The sequence below is a fragment of the Panonychus citri genome, unplaced genomic scaffold (assembly GCF_014898815.1).
Source record: "Panonychus citri isolate SS breed McGregor unplaced genomic scaffold, ASM1489881v1 Contig00063, whole genome shotgun sequence".
In the NCBI taxonomy this organism is placed as follows: domain Eukaryota; kingdom Metazoa; phylum Arthropoda; class Arachnida; order Trombidiformes; family Tetranychidae; genus Panonychus; species Panonychus citri.
In genome coordinates, this window is record NW_026515468.1 from 1,749,166 (window position 1) to 1,769,534 (window position 20,369).

A 20,369-nucleotide genomic window follows, 5' to 3' on the forward strand; every position below is an offset into this window, starting at 1 on the left:
AAACAATTAACTTGTTTCTTGTACGTATTTGGATAAGAATGAAAAAGATTTCAGGAAACTGGCCAACGAAACGAGACGATCGCGTATGGATAAAACTGACGATTTCGGTTAGCTGATAGCGACTTTAATCAGCAATCAATTGTTTAGAAATTGTGAGATTGACTGTCTAATCGGTTGTTTAGTCAATCACTGGAAGAGGAGGGACTCCAAGTAGATTGGTGATCAGATATCAAGACAATTTCCCATAGTGACAACATTGAAAGTGATTTGAACAATCAAACTACATTTTCCTTTCTAAACTCACCACCTCTTTTCCATTCTCTTTCTTTCTTCATTTTTCTTTCTTTTCTTCCTCTTTCTCTTTCTCTCTTTCTCTCAGCCTCAGTTTCACTTCAGTTTGTTGTTGTTCTCCGATATCAACGAAACCTCTTCAATTTCTCTCTTCCTTAGTATCGGGTCAATTCGAGAACATCAAGCTGGACTATTCAAGAAAAGGATCGCCCGTCAAATGGGTTTTCAAAGAGAAATACAATTTGGGTAAGAGTGATGAACAAATTGTTCTAATTGTGTTAATCTTTTCACTGTTTTCAGGTTCATTTCTCATCTAACCTTAACCTGATTTCTTCTTACAGAACAAAGGAAAAAGGAATCGACCGTAATTCGTGAAAAATATCCAGACAAAATTCCGGTAAGAACATTTTCCAGCCTTTCGATTGTTGTTTTTCTCACTGACATTTTGATGACCCGATAGATAATCGCACAGAAATCGCCCAAGTCTCACCTGAAAGATTTGGACAAATACAAACTACTCATACCATATGAAGTGACCGTGGCCCAGTTGATGTACTTACTTCGCGATCGACTCAAATTGACACAGAAAGAATCAATTTATCTCTTCATAGATCGGACTTTGCCACAATCAAGGTAAAAGGGAAACCTCTAGTAAAAAGCGATAACTTATTCATTTTAATCATTTATTTAATTACATGACGTTTGGTATACATGGAATACAATTTTCGGGTGAAAATTGACTTTGCAATCTTGGTTATTCAATCTGGGGTTTTTTCATGTCTCCAGTGCCTTAATTGGTGAGCTTTGGTATCGACATCGGGATGAAGATGGTTTTCTTTACGTCATGTTTAGCGAAGAAAACACCTTTGGAAGTCGCCAAAACTAATTTTCCAGTTTCATTTCCCTTTGAAGTTCAATCGAAAAGTTTTCAATTTTTCTACCTACATTTTTATGATCGAAAATAACAAATAAAAACAACCTTTAAAATCTCAAGTGAATATCTAAAATTTGCCAATTAAAATTAATGATTATGGTCCCTTTTCAGCTCAGTTTATCCTGATGTTTTGCCGATAAAACAATTACATTTGAGATCAATAGAAATGACTTGACATCTCTCTGTGAAAGAAGATACCATGGATTGATGAGGCGGAATATTGCATCTCCTTGATAACACTGATTCAGAGGTATCATGGTAGTTGATTGCGAACTGAATTGTGGTTTACATGATATAGAATTTTTTTGCTTGGATGAGAATGGTTAGAAATTTAGTTAATTCTTTTTGAGCTAACAAAGTAAGCTGAAAAAGTTGAATGGAGGCACCAATAGTTTCTAAAAAAGCGATGTATCTAAATATTATTGTTATGATGATCGACGAAACTTTTATGAATTCAAGTACGGAGTTCTTTGGGTAACATTAATGATATCATTAACACTAGAGAAAAAAAGAAAATTGATAAAATTTCAATTAATAAAAAGTATATTAGATGTTATGACTTTTTGAAATGATAGATACCTTCTACCGTATTTACGATGAATGAAGAAAAAGAAAGCTGATAATGCTAAGCAAATACACCCAACAACAATGTAAGCGATGCCAAGGAATGGATTCTTACCACCGAGCCATGATGTGTTGGATATAATTACTCTTTTTGTCCCTTTAAATGAAGTGACTGGATAATCTGAAAACAAGCAAATGAGATGAATTTGAGAGAGCTGATGGTGAAAAAACGAATCTTTTTACTTACGATAGTTGATTTCAATCTGATATTTTCCTTTGGGAAGACCATCATGAAAAGGTTCAATTGTATGGTTCACTCTGCCCCAAATTTTTCGAAAAGTTGGAAGGGCAGCCGTTCGCATCCAAACGATTAGATGCTCGTTAAGATAACCATTGTTATCGGCATTCTCTGAATCGAGTTCCCAAACATTTTTCTGCCAATTGGGTGGATGAGTATAGCCTTTGAAAGCATCACTATCATTAAGTCCACCGGAAGGGTTACGAAATTTGATGTTTTTATCGGTTGCCCAAGCGATACCAGTTTCGATTAAGTTCATTCCTCGATATCTACCAGTTGATGTTTCAAAGTACAACATGGCAAAGGTATCATTGAAAAGCGAATTGGCTATAGCACCACAAGGGGCGATTGGTTTTCCATTAAACTCCTTGAATGGTTCACAATCAGAAGAAAGAGCATCTTTGATGCCCAGTAATTGTTTGTCATCTCTTGATTTGACGTACCTCCGATGGTTTTGGTAAAAATTGGTGAGTCCATAGTAGATGAAAACATCTCTAGCATAACTGCTTTGCAACTCAAAATCCAAAATACACTTACATGGATTATTAGCATTTGACTCGGAGATCTTTGATGCACAAGTTTCATTTGCATCATTGACGCAAAACGTATAGTCGATTGTAGTCTCTTTAACCTCATTCGAGGAAAGTAAAAGGCCTATGCCTATTGGGATAAACGTTATCCCAATTAACAAGAAGGTCGGTAAGACTGTCCCAGCTGTTAAAATGGGTTGCCAAGCGGGGAGCTTTTGTTGCTTGAATGCACTGCCTGAAGGTTGAGATGAATTAGGAAGATTTGGAGAGGCCTAAAATGAAGAAGAATTGAACACATAATTAAACGAAAGATGAAAACGAATAAGGTCATAATTAATACTCACCATGATGAAGAACAACAAACCAATGAAAATAATTTCTTGAGAAAGAAATAGAGACGATCGATTCTATCGAAGAATCGATACTATCGAAATTATTTCATCTTCATGTTCCTCTAATGATTAGAGTCTAATCTCAGCTGTCAAGTTGTTAAACTAAATTGTTAAAGTCTAATGATCAAGTGACAAGCATCGACTTTTCATTTTAGTTGATTGTCCAAGAATCTCAAATGGATGACACACATTTCTTGCTTGTCAAATTAATCGAAAGTCAAAACTGTTTCGTCAAAATTAACAGGAAACTATTATTCAATCAACCGGTGAGTTAATGATCACAAATTATTATGAATTAATTGACGTTCTTGTTTTTTTAGTTATGCATCATAAAAGTCACAATTGGTGGTCAAGTTAATAGACTGAACTATTTTACTGCGATTGGCCATGACGACAAAAGCTCTGAGGTTATTCATTTCCCTCAAGCCTTAGGAAATCAATTGGGTTTGATCAACGGTTCATTGGTATCAGTGAAATTCATCAAAGAAAAAGCCCCCGAATGTCATCGTTGCAATTTAACTCTAATCGAACCGAAAGGAATTGGCATTGACAGCTATCGAGATGAAATGACGAACAATATTTTAGACCAAATTCGTGTTATTTATCCTGATCTAGTTTTTCCTTTTTGGACTTCATCCAATGATGTTTTCTTTTTCAAGGTTACCCAAATCAACCCAAGTGTCGGGTTTTCGGTGCTAGTAAAGGATTCTCTCGTTGAGATTGGCCATGATATCAATGAGTCTTCAAAAGTGTCGTCAGTTGCGTATAAATTTATGGGCCTAATTCCTTTCTTCAATGCACCAAAACACGAAGCGGAAGATGCTGTCGATTCGGTAATAGTTAACTCGATCCAATGTAAAAATATTGACGATTCTGTTTTGAAAACAATCCTCAATGTTTCATCTGCTCCTTGCAACTTGGAGGTCAACTCAACTCTCAACACTATTTGGGTAAATTCAAGTCAATTCAACTTATCAAAAGATGAATATGGAGTTTTAATTGTGAACAAACTTCTACCTCCATGCGAAAAAGCCAAAAGAAATGAACTGAAGAAAAACACCGACATTTGTAAAAGAATTGACACCATCGATTCATCTGAAGAGGATCTATTTTTAGGTACTTACACTTTGGTCAGAGGTCATTCCGAATGTCCCATGTCCTGTGCCTTTGTGAGTGATAACTTGAAACAATTGGACTTATCTTTCAATTGTAAAATTTTCTTCGTCGTCACAAATCGAGACATTTTGTAAATTCGGACAATTCATGTTTAACAATCCCTACGAAGGAAACATTTTACGTTTGTCCAATTAGCGTGCAAACAACTTCATCTACTGAATTGATACGCAACAGTTTGAAGTCTTATGTCTCAAAACATAAGATTTTGATTCTTTGTCGAGGATCGTGTATCGATATTGGTGGACAGAATTTCATTGTTGCCTGTGACCCAGAAGATTCCTGTTCACCGATCAATGAAAAACTTTTAGAAAAAATCGATATTCGCGTGAAAAGTACCAGTTTCAGCAGAATATCAACGAGTTGGGGTAAACGGGTGCCGTTGATGAAACTACCTGAACTCAACGATAAGGAAATGCAAAGTGACCAACTTACCGTTTATCTTCCTTATCCTTTCATACCCTGGATGGAAAAAGAATTAGCCTCAGCTGTTGAATTTTTAGATCGTATTTTGATTCCCGATGGCTCGATTAAAGAGAACACTTCGTTCGCTAGAAACGTTTTATTGGTCCACGGACCAAAAGGAAGCGGCAAAACTTGTTTTCTAAAACATGTAATGGAACTCACTTCGAAAAAATATCCCTGTGTTTTCATCAAGACAATTCAATGTGGTTCATGGAAAACAATCTCATCACTGAAGAAACAATGGATTACTCAAATCGCTGAATGTATTTATTCTCAACCCTCGGTCCTCATATTCGAAGGGCTTGATCTAGTCGCACCTCATATTTCGAGGGTGGAAGAGGTTCCAGGAGTTGATACCATTGCGTCTATTCGAGCCTCGTGTATATTTTCTTCTATTATCAAATCATTTGACGAGCTCAATATAAGGTTTGGCCAGAGAATCGCAATCGTTGCAACGTGTACATCCCAATCGTCTCTAAATCAGATTCTCTTACCAATCAGAGGAAGGAGCATTTTCTCAGAATCAATTTCATTGGAGAATCCTAATTCGGAACAGAAAACGAATTATCCAAAGCTTTCTAAATCATCATGTCAATCTAATTAGCAGTTATTCTTGGCTCGATCAAATTTCTTACCGTTGTGAAGGATATTTAATTGCTGATTTATTAAATTTAGTGGATTCAGCGATTCACAATAAAGTCACTCTAAATCAGTCTGATGAGATTGGACTGGAAAATTTCGAGCATGCATTGCAACTCTTTCGTCCAACAATGATGACCGATATAAGAATTGAAAAAAGCACTGGAATATCATTCAGGGATATCGGTGGGTTAACGAAGGTCAAAAATTTATTACGAAATACTCTTCTTCTGCCTCTTAAATATCCAACATTATTCAGTAAATGTCCAATTCGTCCACCACGAAACATACTTCTTTACGGAGCTCCAGGAACGGGGAAGAGTTTGATTGCCGAGGCGCTAGCCAGTGAAAGTAGAGTTAATTTGATAAAAATTCGTGGACCTGAATTGCTGTCAAAATACATTGGAAGAAGTGAGAATCCATCAGAGAATTATTTGAACGAGCAGCAATTGCGAAACCATGTATCATTTTCTTTGACGAATTCGAGTCTTTGGCTCCGCGTCGAGGACAAGATTCAACTGGTGTTACAGATCGAGTTGTAAATCAATTATTAGCACAAATGGATGGAGTTGAAGTGATTGAACAAGGTGTTTATGCTATTGCCGCGACTTCAAGACCCGACCTTCTTGACCCAGCGCTCTTACGTCCTGGTAGATTCGATAAATATATTTGCTGTGATTTCCCTTCAACTGCTGATCGTTTGGATATTTGGAAAGTTCTAGGAAAAGATCTAAGCTTTCATGAGAGCTTCAATCATGAGATTATCGGCGAATTGACTGAGAACTTCACTGGCGCTGATATAAGAGCCTTACTTATAAACTCACAGTACGAAGCAATCGAAGAGCATGAAACAAAATGTATTCCAAATCTACCCAATGGAGTAATGAAGATAACAATCAATGAAGATCATGTTTTATCTGCAACAACTAAAACAAAGCCTTGCATTGACTCTGGAAAACGAGCCGAATATCGTTACATGTAAGTTGAATGCATCTCACTAATTGAGTCTAATCAATTTTTCTCTTTTTTCCTTTTCAGTTACAACAAATTTGCTGGAATCGAAACAGTTTCTCTGCCTATGCACCAAAGAGCAACTTTAGCCTGATGTTGAATCCAATTTGCAACTTGACGACATTTGCTCTAAATTATCAATCAATTTTTCAAGACTCTGTCCTATTTCTGCAGCCGAATAATCAATTGATTTACCGTGATTCAAATGATGGTTAATAACAAAGTTCGTTTAATAATTGTATCGAAAGGTTAATAAAAAATTTGAACAATTTACAGTCAATTGAAGATGGTTAAAAGTGAAAGTTAATAAAGGTAATTAGTGTAAAAAATTTAACTGAGTTTTAGATTGACTTTTAACCTAATAATCCTTTTCCACCCACAGCAACTTTCTTGACACCAGCAGCACCAGCAGCACCAGCCGCTTTCTTGAATCCAGTTGCAGCAGCTGCACCAGCTTTTGCACCGGCTTTTCCAGCCTTACCTCCTGCGAATCCAACTTTTCCTCCTTTGGCTCCTTTCTTGAAGGCGGCAGCTCCTGTAATAAATGAATTCAAGTATAAGAAATGGGAAATTGAATTTCTAGTGGAGTAACAAACCTTTAGCACCGGCGACTCCTCCTTTAGCTCCTTTTGCCCCCATGGCTCCTCCAGCGGCACCAAAGCCAGCAGCTTTACCGAATTTGAAGCCTGAATAATAAGAGTGTGTTATAATTTTGTATCTAAAACCATTCAAATTGTTACTAACCTTGGCTGCTTCCGAAAGTTTTGACAACTCCCATTTTCTTATTGAAACCAGCTCCACCCGCCTTAGCAAATCCTCCCTTTTTGCCGAATTTCTTACCAAATGCACCAGAAGCAAAACCTTTCTTTGCTGCAGCCCCTTTTTTACCTATTGAGTGTTGATAGAAAGTGTTGAATTGTAATTTCACTCGATTATTCAATTGTAAATTGTTTCTTACCTCCAGCGGCTCCAGCAGCTCCGAAAGCAGCCCCAGCTTTCTTACCAGCGGCTCCAGCTTTGAATCCCGCTTTACCTTTCTTGCCAGCCTTGAAACCTGCTGCTGCTGCACCTTTTTTACCTCCCTTAAAGCCCACAACGCCAGCAGCTCCTTTACCACCGACGGCAGTTTCAGCCTCTTCCAGATCAGATCCGACTTCTCTTTTGTTTCGACTTTCGATCTCGCCTTCGTCAGCTTCGTCGTCCTCAAAATTGTCCTCGCCTTCTTCAACTTCACTGGGCTCTGTGTCACTTGATTCACAATTAGCAATGTTGATGAAGATAACTGAGAAAATGGCAATAAAGAGAATCTGCAAGAGAAAAAAATGTTAGTTTAATTACAAAAAGATTGAATTGATTAACTTCTTACCAATTTCTTATTCATTTTGGTTTGGTTAGTTTTTATTAGATTCACAGATTAAGCAACTATTTTCGAATTCACGAGCAAATTGATGCTGATTGTTGTTGTTTGATGTTGGAAACTTGACTGATAATTTCTCTGAATCTTAGAGCGATATTTATACTTGTACTACGAACGCTTTGTAACATGATGGACAAACTAGTTTCCCGTCATCGAATGACCTTAATCCTTGGATTAGCGAAATTAATTGTTCATGGGATAACCCGTTCAACTGCGTTAAAGCAATATTAGTACAGATCAAACGTAAAGGAAGTATGGGTTGCGAATCCAACACAAATGTTGGTACTTTTTTAAAGGTTCAATGCACTTGGTCGATTTTATCTTTCTCCTTTCAAGTACAATCGATTGTTCATTTTCATCAGTTTCTGTACCAATCAACGTATCTCCTGTTGATTCTTATGCTCTTTGGTCAAATATAATTGATTTCGAATTGACTTGATTATTCTTCCAGACTATCCCGAGTGAGCTGATTCAACTGAAAGAGAGAACCTAGAATTTGAATGATTCAATGATAATGATTAATTAATTGAGATGCAGGTATTGTTTGTGATTGTTTTCCAATCAAGAATTGAAATGGTAAAGAAGTCATTATGATATGTGATCGATTGAAAAGATTTCCATCAGTTTTCTGTATTCAACTTCAGTTCCCAAAACAATAAGAACTCTGAATTGTGGCATGAAAATGAAAGCGAAACCAACACAAGTTATCAACAAACGCGGTGCTTTATGGAAAGCGTTTCGTCAGTCGTTGGTGTTCACCAATGATCAACTGATTCCTTTCATCATCTGTTGTTTATGTGCGTTAACACAGGTAACAGATCTATTGGCCATTTATTTTTCATTCCAAACGATGACCCTGATCAATTTGTATAGTCCAATGTTCATCAGTCTACCTGCTGTCTCTTTGTGCAAATATGATCTCAACGAGAATTTGGTAAGACAGAAAGTGTCCCGATTCAATGAATCGTTAGAAATCGATATTGATGCGCTGAGATTCAATTTAACTTTGGGTGAACTAAATGATGTCACACCTACAGCCGAACAACTTGTTACTGATTGTGCCGTTGCTAATTCGTCTTTGCCGATCTTTGGTGAAGTCAATTATGTCGATTGTTTCAGTGTAGCGCCAGTAAAGGTTAATCTGAATGCTCATCGAAAGTGTTTCACTTTCTTTCATGACAAAGAATCACCTTTCATCTATCCAAAGAGCACCTTCTATGATGAATACTTTTTAACTTTTATCGTTAATATAAGTATCACTTCTCATCCATATTTTCAGATGATCATTCATGATACGGATACGAAAGTCTCTCTCAACTATGGTAGCCTTGAAATGATCACCATGGACACTAATCGATTCAATGACTTTGTCTTCACGTATTATACAGAACAGATCATGGGAATGGAATATCCTTATTCAAATTGTTTTCTTTATCATCATAAAAATGGGAAAACTTAACACGATACAATCAAAGAGTGTATATTCAATTCTATTATCGAGCATTCGAGGATGATATTCTTGTTCAAATTCCTTTCGAACCTGATAATGTTTCATTTGTCAGAGGAATCAGAGCGACTCGTTGCCGATCTCATTGTGAAATTCAATATGATAAACCAGAATGTCGAACTAAATCTTATCAATTGGTTATATTAAGATCATTAAATAATTCTGACTACATTGATTTGCTCCATGGACCTGGAATCATACAAATTATGTTTGGTTATCCAATTGGCTCGCAAATTAATGTAACCATGATGCCTAAACAAGATAAACTCGAATACTCATGTTATATCGCAAGCATTATCAATTTGTGGCTCGAAATATCAATTCTTGGCGTCGTACAATTTGTTTTCAAACAAACTCGATAAATATCTGAAATATCTTTCGAAATGAAACAAAATTAGTGTAATTGATGAAAAGTTTAGGATAATATTAATAGCTTAGTTGATGGTAGATTGTTCTTTTAATAATCATTGACCTTCGAGTTGATTAAGTGTCTATGAAAAAGGAACAAATTTTCTCATCTTAATATCAATTCTATTAATAGAAATGGAGCGAATTTTTCGTTTTTCCATGAGAGAAGAAGTAAAATTCTATGATTTAGGTTTCATCCATTTTATCTTCTTTCATTGTTGAAGATGCAATAAAAATATTGGCTGAACTTCTGATTAAGGGCCATCGGCGGATCGGTATGTTGGTCATATTATATATATACTTTCGATAATGACAAGTTCAAAAAAATATATGAGAAGTTGCGCAGATTTATACTTGCGGAGTAATAGGGTGGTAAAAGTGAAATTTTGCATGTAAGCCTATGGGGAAGTGAAAGTGCTAATCGGATGTTCAATATTTTGTTTTTTGAAGCTAGAGCAGATCGTGGAGAAGATCGAGGGAGTATTTCGAGGGAGCGGATTGAGGGAGCAATACTGCTGATTGCTCATACTTGTCATTTTACTTTCAGTCGTCGTGTCAACATCAATTTACTATCAATTTATATACACTGTGAGCAGAAATAAGTGCCGAACTTTTTTTCGCATTTTCTCACAAACGGGCTGTCTGATGACACCCAAATTTTCTGAGTGTCATCTAGGGCCAAAAGGAAAATGTCTGACACTATTTTCGAATTTTCCGAAAATTCGAATTTCCTATGGGATTTTACATGGTAAATTTTAGAACCTTCTGAAAGTAGATTTTTGAGGCGAATCTCAATGAAACAAATTGTTGTGAAAATTTTGGAACAGCTTTCTTCATTCGGAATGATTAGCAGTGTTAGATAATAGCTGAACATGCGTAGACCCTTTTTAAGGTTTTAGACTGCTAGAAGGTGTTTAATTACGAAACAAAAGCTCAATAGGATCTTTGCATGAATTAGAGAATTGAAAACACCCGGAAAAATTACCTTCTAGAAGGTTCTAAAATTTACCATGTAAAATCCCATAGGAAATTCGAATTTTCGGAAAATTCGAAAATAGTGTCAGACATTTTCCTTTTGGCCCTAGATGACACTCAGAAAATTTGGGTGTCATCAGACAGCCCGTTTGTGAGAAAATGCGAAAAAAGTTCGGCACTTATTTTTGCTCACGGTGTATTTACATCTATCTTTTTCTATTATTATTGCTATTGTGATTTCAACAATGGCTTCCACTCATAGATTTGATAAAGCTCGGAAAATAGATATTTTGGAAGCTTATTTAAGTTCCGAAAAGTCTCCTTCTAAGACTTTAGCTAAATTTTAAAAAGAACTTTGTGGAACAATCGGTTTCTCAAAATTCATCCATCAACAATCACACAAATTTACCGAGTGTTCAGAGAATATGGCTCAGTTGAACATCAAACTAAAAGAGAAATGGTTGTCAGAACTGCAAGAAAGATACGAGCGGTGAAAAACAACCAAGGAAGCATCTAAAGATGGTCGATCATTGAGTGCTTGGAGAATAGCCACTCAAGTGGGATTGTGACGACAACGTGACTTATTTTGCGCCACGATTTGCGTCTTAGGCCATGCCACTTTAAACTTATTCATAAGCTCAATGAAGACGATTTTGATCGCCGAGTGGAGTTTTGTGAACGCCTGCTCCTTCATCATTCGCGTTCTGACAACTTTTTACATAGGATCATATGGTCCGATGAAGCTATATTCAGTTTGAATCAAACTGTCAATAAGCACAATTGTGTCTAGCTCCATAGCTGTCGATAACCTTGCGGAGGAAAAAGTTATGATTTGGGCTGGAACCTGGCAAGGTGGTAAAATATTGTCTTATTTCCTTCCAGGCAGTGTAGATAAGGATAGCTATCTTGAAATGATGAGAGATTACGTTTCTCCTTCATTATTTGCGAGGAGGAACGATTATAATCAACATTTCATCTGGAAACAGGATGGCTCTTCCGCTCATTCAGCACTGTCTGTGAGGAAATACATAAATGAAGAATTTAATACATGGATAGGGAGACGGGGGACATTGGAATGGGCTCAAAGATCACCAGACTTTTTTCTATGGGGTTACCTCAAAGATGAAGTTTTCGCAAGGAATCCAACAACGGATGAATTGAAAACATTTATCTTTGAGGAGTTTAATGAAGTTTCTCAAGAAATGATAGATCGAGCATGTCTCTCTGTTAAACAGAGGTGCAAAGTTTGCATTATATTTGAGGGAAAACAACTCAAGTGCCATGAAAACTATGCTTGAAATCTAATCACTCGGCTACCAAAGCATCGGTACGGTGTATCGGTTGGAGTTTATTGGAGAGAGCTAAACTGGTTGATTTCCGTGGGAACTGTTTTCACTGGTTTTCTCAGGTGAAACTGTCCACCTTCAACAAGATTTATAATGGCCTTTTGAAGATTAGGTGTTGATTCACTATTACCCAATTCTGAATGTTGATTGGATGACATTGTCAAAGTAGGAATGAGCCAAGGCAGGGATACTTGATTGAGTGTAGGGGGAAAAAGTGAGAGAGATTCTAAATTTTAACAAGAGAGGAAGGTGGCGTGGATTAGAGTTGAGTTGGCACTTATTGAGTTAATCACAGAATAAAAAACTTAAACGCAACAAGCATAAAATTGAACTTGCTGAGTTCAAAGAAACAAAGAGAATGATTGTTAACCTTAATGAACTTAAACGTGATATTAAATGATTTCGTGCATGCGATTTTGAGTGACAAGGCTGGGTGACTAGTCAGGCTGGCAATCTTGGCGTCAAACTCCGTTACTAACTTAGGCGCATTATTTGTATTGACTGGTACATTACAAAAGTAATATTTATATAAAAGATTTGAGCTTTAGGACGATTGAGCGATCCGTAGTTAATCATTAGAGCGATTGAATTTGTTCAACTTACTAATGATTTGTTGACAAACGATGTTAAGGGTTGAGACCTTGGCGTTGCCTAGGCTACAGATGATTGATTGCTTGAGTTGCCCTTCACTTAGGTCATGTTCTGAAGAACAGTAATCAGTAAGCAATTTGAAGCTTTAGAACAGAAACGGAGAAAAAGTATAATACAGATTTTAGTATTGTAAAAGATGCGAAACTCAAACTGTCTCTGGCCAACTAATCAATTGATTAGGAAACATCATACTTAAAACTATTCTAATTTGTAGAGGTCGATTGCCTCAATAACTTCTGCTCCTAGACGGTCAACCTGATTCACCTCATTCAACTAGCGTTTTGAGCAGTGCTGCGTGAGTTATCAGCCCATCAGAATTGTTACTGAGTCTCAAATTTTCCCCTTAGGATTCATTTTTCTTTTGATTTTGTTTTCGCTTCATAAAAATATATTGCACTCATTCATATGCATTGTAATTAAATTCCCCGCCAATTAATTTTAGCCACGCCCCCTCAATAAGCCACACCCCACAACAGGATACGCTACCTAATTGGACGTCCTTGTCAATAGAGTGTCAGTGGTCATTTTCATTTTGGCTCTCATTCTCTCCGCTCCTTCTTCCTCTGCCATTATTATTATCTGCTCTTCCATTATTAACGGCTCCTAAGCCGTTAATAATGCCGAAGGCAGCTGCCGGAACAAAAGCCAAAGCTGACGAGTTCAAAGCAAAGGGGTTGGCAGACCCGAAGTTCGCTAAGGCCAGAAAAGAGCAAAATCGTCAAGTCCGGACCGTTGAGGGGGCACTAGATAAATTTGCCGAGGTCACTGCTCCTCAAACAAAAACTAAAGAGGAAATTGAAAAGGGCAGGGAGGAGGCACGGAAGCAGAAGGAAACTGCCGTGAAGAACTTTGAAAAAGCGCGCGAGTTGGCTATGATAACTGACTCTATGCTTGGCACAGTTCAAACGGCCTTGCCTCCCCCTGCTGAAAAGAAGATTCTAGACCAAATTTGTATTAATAAAAAAATTAACTATGGCCAAAATGATAAACAATAAAATAAATAAATAATAGCAAAACAAAAAAACAAAAAGAACAAAAAAAATAGGTTCCCCATACCTTTTAAATATCCCTTTTCCCCCATCCCCCAACCTAACCATATTGTTTTAAACCTAGCTAAAAATGCATTAATAGGGGCTCTCATGATCTTGACGAATAAAATATTGTATTGCGCTTCTTGCGTACATAATCTTTTCACTCTGGTATGAAACCTCTAAAGTTACAGTTACAGTACGAGAAACAGTGGAACCTGTGTACAATTTGTTTTTTAAAGTTGGTTTCCTGGTACACCTAGCCGGGTTTGTAAATTTCGTCTCCAGCGTAACCAGAGTAGAATGCATCTTTTAATTTCAATTACATTATTGTTAATTGATTTATACTAAGCACAAGAGTTGGCCATCATAGCTGACTCTATGCTCGGCAAAGTCCAAACTACTTTGCCTCCTCCTGCTGGCGAGCAACTACTCAAAAGGCTTTATGGCCCTAAATAGAAAAAAAAGATAAGGTTTTCCTTCCCTGCAGTCCCAAATACAATCCTTTCCCCAATTCCCTTTACCTAACCTAACCTAACCGCATTTGATAACGTTAAACTAATTTGCAATGAAAAAAAAGTATTTCAACACACGGAACCATAATAATAAACTTTGTGAAAAACATCATGGATATGACACACCATATTTGTTGTTTTTTTCCTCGAAAATCGGTTTTTTGGCGATGTTGGACAGTTTGTTAATGTTATTGTTAATGTCAAAAATCCTTTATCAGGGCGCAAACAGCATCAAGCAAACATATTAAATAATGTTCATAAACTTTTATGAAAATGTACATGGGTATACTTAACAATATTTCGGTTTTCTCAAAAAAATGAGTTTTGTAGCGATGTTAGATAGTTAGTATTATGTTGTTGATTCCCAAAACTTTTGCTAATGTTGATACGCATCATAAAAACATACTAATTCTTTCTTCTAATATAATATAAGTATATATCGTTTTCTAACGACTGATTCAATCAAAATTTGAATTTCGCGCCTGTGGCAGCACGATCTCCGTTTTTTGACCCATTCATTACCTTTACCACGCCCTCCTTGACAACAGTACATCCACCCTTGACAACGAGCCACCTCAACTTGACAACACAAAATCATCAGTTGATAAGCAGTCATTTGAGATTTAGATATTCACAATCTTACACTCACTCTCTCACTCACTCACTCACTTTCACTCTTACTCTTTTCTCATACATCTTTATTAGGTTATCCTTTTTTTCTATCGTCAACAGTTATGGCCAAAAAGTGGCGAAAAAACAACAAAAAACGTGCAGCAGCAAGATCAGCTGCAATTGGTGCTGAAATGGAATCTAGGGTCTTCCTGACCCTAGGTTTCAAGAAAGTAAAAGCCAGAAACCGTGCCAATAAGGCAACCCGAAGGTTCGGTGGCTCTATCAAAATGTTTTCTGAGGCTACTGCTCCTTATGATAAGGAGAAGTGCCCAGAAACAGGCGAAAAGGGTAGAAAGGAGGCACGGGTAGAGATGGCAGCTGCCATTCAGGATTTTGCACAAGCACAAGAGTTGGCCATCATAGCTGACTCTATGCTCGGAAAAGTCCAAACTACTTTGCCTCCTCCTGCTGAAGAGCAACTACTCGCAAGGCTTTATGGCCCTAAATAGAAAAAAAAGATAAGGTTTCCCTTCCCTGCAGTCCCAAATACAATCCCTTCCCCAATTCCCTTTACCTAACCTAACCTAACCTAACCTAACCTAACCTAACCTAACCTAACCGCATTTCATAACGTTCAATCATTCTGTATTAAAGTAAAAAAACATTTCACTGTACAAAATCATGATCATAACTTTTTTTTGAAAATCTACATGGGAACACCGTACCATATACTGTTTTTTTTCACGAAAGTGGTTTTCTGGCGATGTTGGATAGTTAGTATGATGTTGTTGATGCCGAAAAATCTTTATTTATGGGTAATCAGCATCACAGCAAACATATAAATCCTTTCTTTAAATATAATATAAGTATATATCGCTTTCCAACGTTTTATTCAATTGAAATTTGAATTGCGCGCTTCTGGCAGCACTTACGCTGATATTTGGCTCCTTCCTTTGACCACACCCCAACTTGACAACGCCACCCAGTGGACAACCCAAGTCATCAGTTGACCAGTGGTCATTTGAAGTTTGGACACCGACCGGACAACATCATTTTTCCGGTAAGCATGGCAAATGGGTGCATGCTGTGTATGACTTCATACATTATGACTTCATACAATGATCATACCGAGACGGGGGCAACCCTGTGCGGTTTTGATTATTGTTATGAAGTCATACATGAATGAAGTCATACATGTATAGCTTAATACGGGCAACCGTATGGAATACCATGCATACAGTGAATCCATATATATATACATGTACAGGTTTGTTAATATAAATATAATGTGTACAATGTTCAAACCGAGATAGGGGCAACCCTGTTATCAACCTGAACATTGTCTACATTGTATTTGTATACATACACACCTGTACATACACACATATACAGGGCGTAACAACCAAATATCCGGACTTTTGACGCTGCACCATTTCTAGGCTATTTATATGGTCAGAGTTTTTTCTTCGCGATTCGACAGAGAAAATGTGAAAGTTTTGTTGTGTTCTGATTTGGAACTTTTCGATAAAGCCGTTACCGAGCAGTGGCCTCTCAAAGTCGGAAAAGTGGTACATTTAGATGCAAAACTTTTTTCGAAAAGCCTAATTGGCCTTATGGTAAACTTGTTAAAAGTTCAACGATTAGGATAAAATCGGTTTAAATACTAATTTCGGCATCGGGAATCCACTAGGACTCAATTTCAAGACAATCAAAAAGGTCAAAAATTTCATGTGAATGTCAACGGGATAAGTACGCACCTTGCGAGGCCAATTACTCCTGAACGAAAAGTCAGATCAAAAAGATGATTACCTCGGTTTGTTTGATAATTTTAGAACTTTCAAATGGCCGGAAAAAATTTCTCGAAAAAAGTTTTGCATCTAAATGTAGCACTTTTCCGACTTTGAGAGGCCACTGCTCGGTACGGCTTTATCGAAAAGTTCCAAATCAGAACACAACAAAACTTTCACATTTTCTCTGTCGAATCGCGAAGAAAAAACTCTGACCTAATAAATAGCCTAGAAATGGTGCAGCGTCAAAAGTCCGGATATTTGGTTGTTACGCCCTGTATATGAAAGCTTTGTATGCATAGTATTATACCTTCATTATATATCATCAGTTTACCTACATTAATTTGGTCTTTTTTCCTTTTTTTCTACCTGTATACTTATATCAGATTTATTAATTCTCCTTTGGTTTTGGATTTTTGACGTTTTTGACGAGCCTTTTTGGAAAACGCTTCATATCATACAATTGACATCCAAGATATTTACGGATAACAATAACACAATTATAAATAATATGTCGAGCGTTGCGCAACAACAATCTATTGGACTTGATGGGTTTGATAAACCTGACACTATTGGGTCTGTTAACAACAACAACAAAAGTAAAGTATATACTTCTACTAACTAACAAACAAAGCTGAATGTTCACAGAATTTCTCACATTTATCTTTATCTGTATTTTTGATGTTCCATGATTTCTTTTTGCGTTTATTTTACCGTTGCAATAACCAGATTTACCACCCCCACCACCTTCAAAACAAATAACTACTGATGGCTTGTTGGGATCAGTAAATGGCCAAGTACAACAGCAACCAACCTTGACCACGTTGATTGAACCACTTGCTGATACTGTCGACGAATCATCTTGTTGTGAGCAAGAGGTTGTTAATGGTAAGTATAACACTCACATTGATGTTTGTCAATGATTTCAAATGATTCAGATAAATAATTCTCTAATCGTTTTTCTTTTACGATGTTTTTACCTCTTCTATTATCTTTAACTCAATTCAAGGTCTGCAAAGTGATAACCGGTCAACAATGAATGGATCAACTAAGCGAAAATTGGTTGATATTGAGCTCGATGAGACCGACGACAACGATGACGATGATGATGACAACAAAAACAACTATACCTCTGTTGGGAAGGACTCCAAAAGATCCGAGTCCTGTAGTTATTTTGGACAGAGACGGCTAAATAAAAGGATAGCCTTACAAGGAGCTGGCCGTAGGAATACTGCAGCATTATTTGCCGACCTGCTAACTCAATTGTCCGATAGCAGCCAGAAACGAGCAGATTGTAAACAACATATGGAAAAAATGATGCAAGATTGGATTACTTGCAATTTGCGAGAAACTTTGACTCTTGCTGATTTCTGTAAAGAACCGGCAAACAATGAGGATGGTGATATTCAAGAGTCTTCCATCGACTCATCTTCATCTGCTGTTATCAACAAAGATGGGCCAGCTTTCGAAAAGCTCAAAGCGTCCATAAGTAACTGGAAAAAATCAGAGACGGCCGATTACTCATCTTACGATTCACTGGTCGAGACGATTGAAAAGTATGCTTCATCAACAAAAACTGATACTGATAAAGTTGCAAAATTGGATGCAATAAGTAAACAACTTGATGGTATCTCAAATTATAAGTTGCAGCTGTCATTTCAGATCGTTGGATTTCTCGATAAGATTGGTTTCACAAGCTTGAAAAATTCACGATAAACTTTGGTCTGGCCGCAAGATAACTCTCTCTTTTCGGACTGCATTGCGACATCACGCTTTCTATTTGGCTGCACGAGACTATCCAAAGATGTTGCAATCGACGCTGCCTACATCAACCATGCATTCAATATTGGCTTCATGTGTTCGTGTGATTATGAGTTTTATGAGAGAGAAAAAATTTTAATCTGCACTTCTTTATATTTTTTACTTACTCTTTATAACTTTTCATGCTTCATAATACTTTTTTATAACTTTTACTTTATGCTTCTATTTTACCATATTTTATATGTTTTTACTTTTCCATTTTCATTAAAATTGTGAACACACAGTACCTCAATTGTATAAAAGCTTTTTATACATTTTATGCTTTGCATACATTATTTTTATAACATTAAACCTTTATTTTACTTTTTGACATTATCTGGATTTGACCTCACTTATACATTTATTTTCGGTAATCAGCATTTTATCACGGAACACAATTAATGAAACGCGGAACGAAACTTCAACCATGCATTCAAGATATTACATTCAGAGTGTTAACTTACATTATTAAAAAGTGGATAAATTTTGCTTAAATAAACAAAATTTAACTTTCCCTCTCTTTCCTCATTTCTTTAGTCTTAGGTTAAATACTTTGTATTTTTCTAGTTGAAAAAGTGGATAAATTTTGCTCAAATAAACAAAATTTAACTTGCCCTCCCTCTTCTCATTTCTCCAGGTTTTAGTTCAATACTTTGTATTTTTCTAGTTGAAAAAATGGATAAATTTTGCTTAACCAAACAAAATTCATAATTCCCTCTTTTTAGGTTGTTTTCTTGGCTTCATTGTTCTATTTTCTATGCCATCTATACGAAAAAAAGTTCAACAAAAAAGTGTTATTTACCCGAGTGCCATCTACTGTAGGATTACTGTACTGTCAATTCTTATACTTGCAAGTGTTTGAAAATAGACGCGATATCTGTACACATCACAGTATTGTTATCGGAGCTCACTAGAAGATAAAAAAGGAAGATAGCAAGAAGATTAACTTCAAAAGGTGAATCATATTTATTTCTTGCAATCACTTTTTCTCTTGCTCTCTCACTCTCTCTTTATCGCATTTATTTCTTTATTCGATTCCTATCAACTTAATAGTAATTTTCTTTTTTCTGTCGGTTTCTTTATTTACTTAGCAAATGACTTTTGCAAAGTAAATAGAAACTTTGATCGGCAATCAACATTTGTTAAATTTAGTTGATAAGTTATAATTAATTAAGATTATCACTCTATTTATTTCTTTATTTACTTAGCAAATGAGTTTTGGAAAGTAAACAGAAACTTCACTGTTCAATCAACATTTGATTAATTAATTTGATAAGTTATAATTAATTAACACTATCACTCTATTTATTTCTTTATTTACTTAGCAAATGACTTTTGCAGGGTAAACAGAAACTTCACTGTTCAATCAACATTTGTTAAATTTAATTGATAAGTTATAATTAATTAAGATTATCACTCTATTTATTTCTTTATTTACTTAGCAAATGACTTTTGCAAAGTAAATAGAAACTTCACTGTTTAATCAACATTTGTTAAATTTAATTGATAAGTTATAATTAATTAAGATTATCACTCTATTTATTTCTTTATTTACTTAGCAAATGACTTTTGCAAAGTAAATAGAAACTTTGATCGGCAATCAACATTTTATTCATTTATTTGATAAGCTATAATTAATCAAGATAGTCACTCTATCTATTTCTTTATTTACTTAGCAAATGAGTTTTGGTAAGTAAACAGAAACTTCACTGTTCAATCAACATTTGATTAATTAATTTGATAAGTTATAATTAATTTAGATTATCACTCTATTTATTTCTTTATTTACTTAGCAAATGACTTTTGCAAAGTAAACAGAAACTTCACTGTTCAATCAACATTTGATTAATTAATTTTATTAGTTATAATTAATTAACACTATCACTCTATTTATTTCTTTATTTACTTAGCAAATGACTTTTGCAAAGTAAATAGAAACTTCACTGTTCAATCAAAATTTGATTAATTAATTTGATAAGTTTTAATTAATTAACACTATCACTCTATCTATTTCTTTATTTACTTA

General features: G+C 35.9%; 4 protein-coding genes across 4 annotated transcripts; 2 read left to right on the forward strand and 2 right to left on the reverse strand.

The window, feature by feature from the left end:
• Window positions 1-266: 266 nt before the first annotated feature.
• On the forward strand, window positions 267-1,284 carry LOC128386211 (gamma-aminobutyric acid receptor-associated protein-like 2; the record flags this gene model as incomplete). Its single annotated transcript, XM_053345207.1, has 4 exons — window positions 267-537; window positions 633-688; window positions 752-924; window positions 1,078-1,284. Coding segments are annotated over 4 exons (600 nt in total), but the record flags the coding sequence as incomplete, so codon positions are not given.
• Window positions 944-3,095, reverse strand: LOC128386037 (cell cycle control protein 50A-like). The gene is made up of 4 exons (XM_053344993.1): window positions 2,962-3,095; window positions 2,037-2,889; window positions 1,805-1,970; window positions 944-1,723 (listed from the first exon to the last, which is right to left on the reverse strand). Exons 1-4 carry the CDS (start codon window positions 2,962-2,964, stop codon window positions 1,672-1,674), a joined length of 1,074 nt encoding a protein of 357 aa, XP_053200968.1. The 5' UTR covers window positions 2,965-3,095; the 3' UTR covers window positions 944-1,671.
• On the forward strand, window positions 3,078-6,631 carry LOC128386034 (peroxisomal ATPase PEX1-like). Its single transcript, XM_053344990.1, is given in 6 exon segments — window positions 3,078-3,275; window positions 3,330-4,232; window positions 4,235-5,199; window positions 5,201-5,697; window positions 5,700-6,264; window positions 6,325-6,631. Coding segments are annotated over 6 exon segments (3,087 nt in total). The 5' UTR covers window positions 3,078-3,185; the 3' UTR covers window positions 6,392-6,631.
• LOC128386039 (pupal cuticle protein 36-like) lies at window positions 6,504-7,790 on the reverse strand. The gene is made up of 5 exons (XM_053344995.1): window positions 7,664-7,790; window positions 7,256-7,604; window positions 7,042-7,185; window positions 6,894-6,983; window positions 6,504-6,832 (listed from the first exon to the last, which is right to left on the reverse strand). Exons 1-5 carry the CDS (start codon window positions 7,676-7,678, stop codon window positions 6,651-6,653), a joined length of 780 nt encoding a protein of 259 aa, XP_053200970.1. The 5' UTR covers window positions 7,679-7,790; the 3' UTR covers window positions 6,504-6,650.
• Between the last annotated feature and the right edge of the window lie 12,579 nt (window positions 7,791-20,369).

Coding starts and splice junctions, on each gene's coding strand:
- LOC128386039 (XM_053344995.1), bottom strand. Junction 6,984..7,041: donor AACTTTCGGAAGCAGCCAAG/GTTAGTAACAAT, acceptor CTTATTATTCAG/GCTTCAAATTCGGTAAAGCT. Junction 6,833..6,893: donor AGGAGTCGCCGGTGCTAAAG/GTTTGTTACTCC, acceptor CATTTATTACAG/GAGCTGCCGCCTTCAAGAAA.
- LOC128386037 (XM_053344993.1), bottom strand. Junction 1,971..2,036: donor TCAGATTGAAATCAACTATC/GTAAGTAAAAAG, acceptor GCTTGTTTTCAG/ATTATCCAGTCACTTCATTT. Junction 1,724..1,804: donor CATCGTAAATACGGTAGAAG/GTATCTATCATT, acceptor TTTTTTCTCTAG/TGTTAATGATATCATTAATG.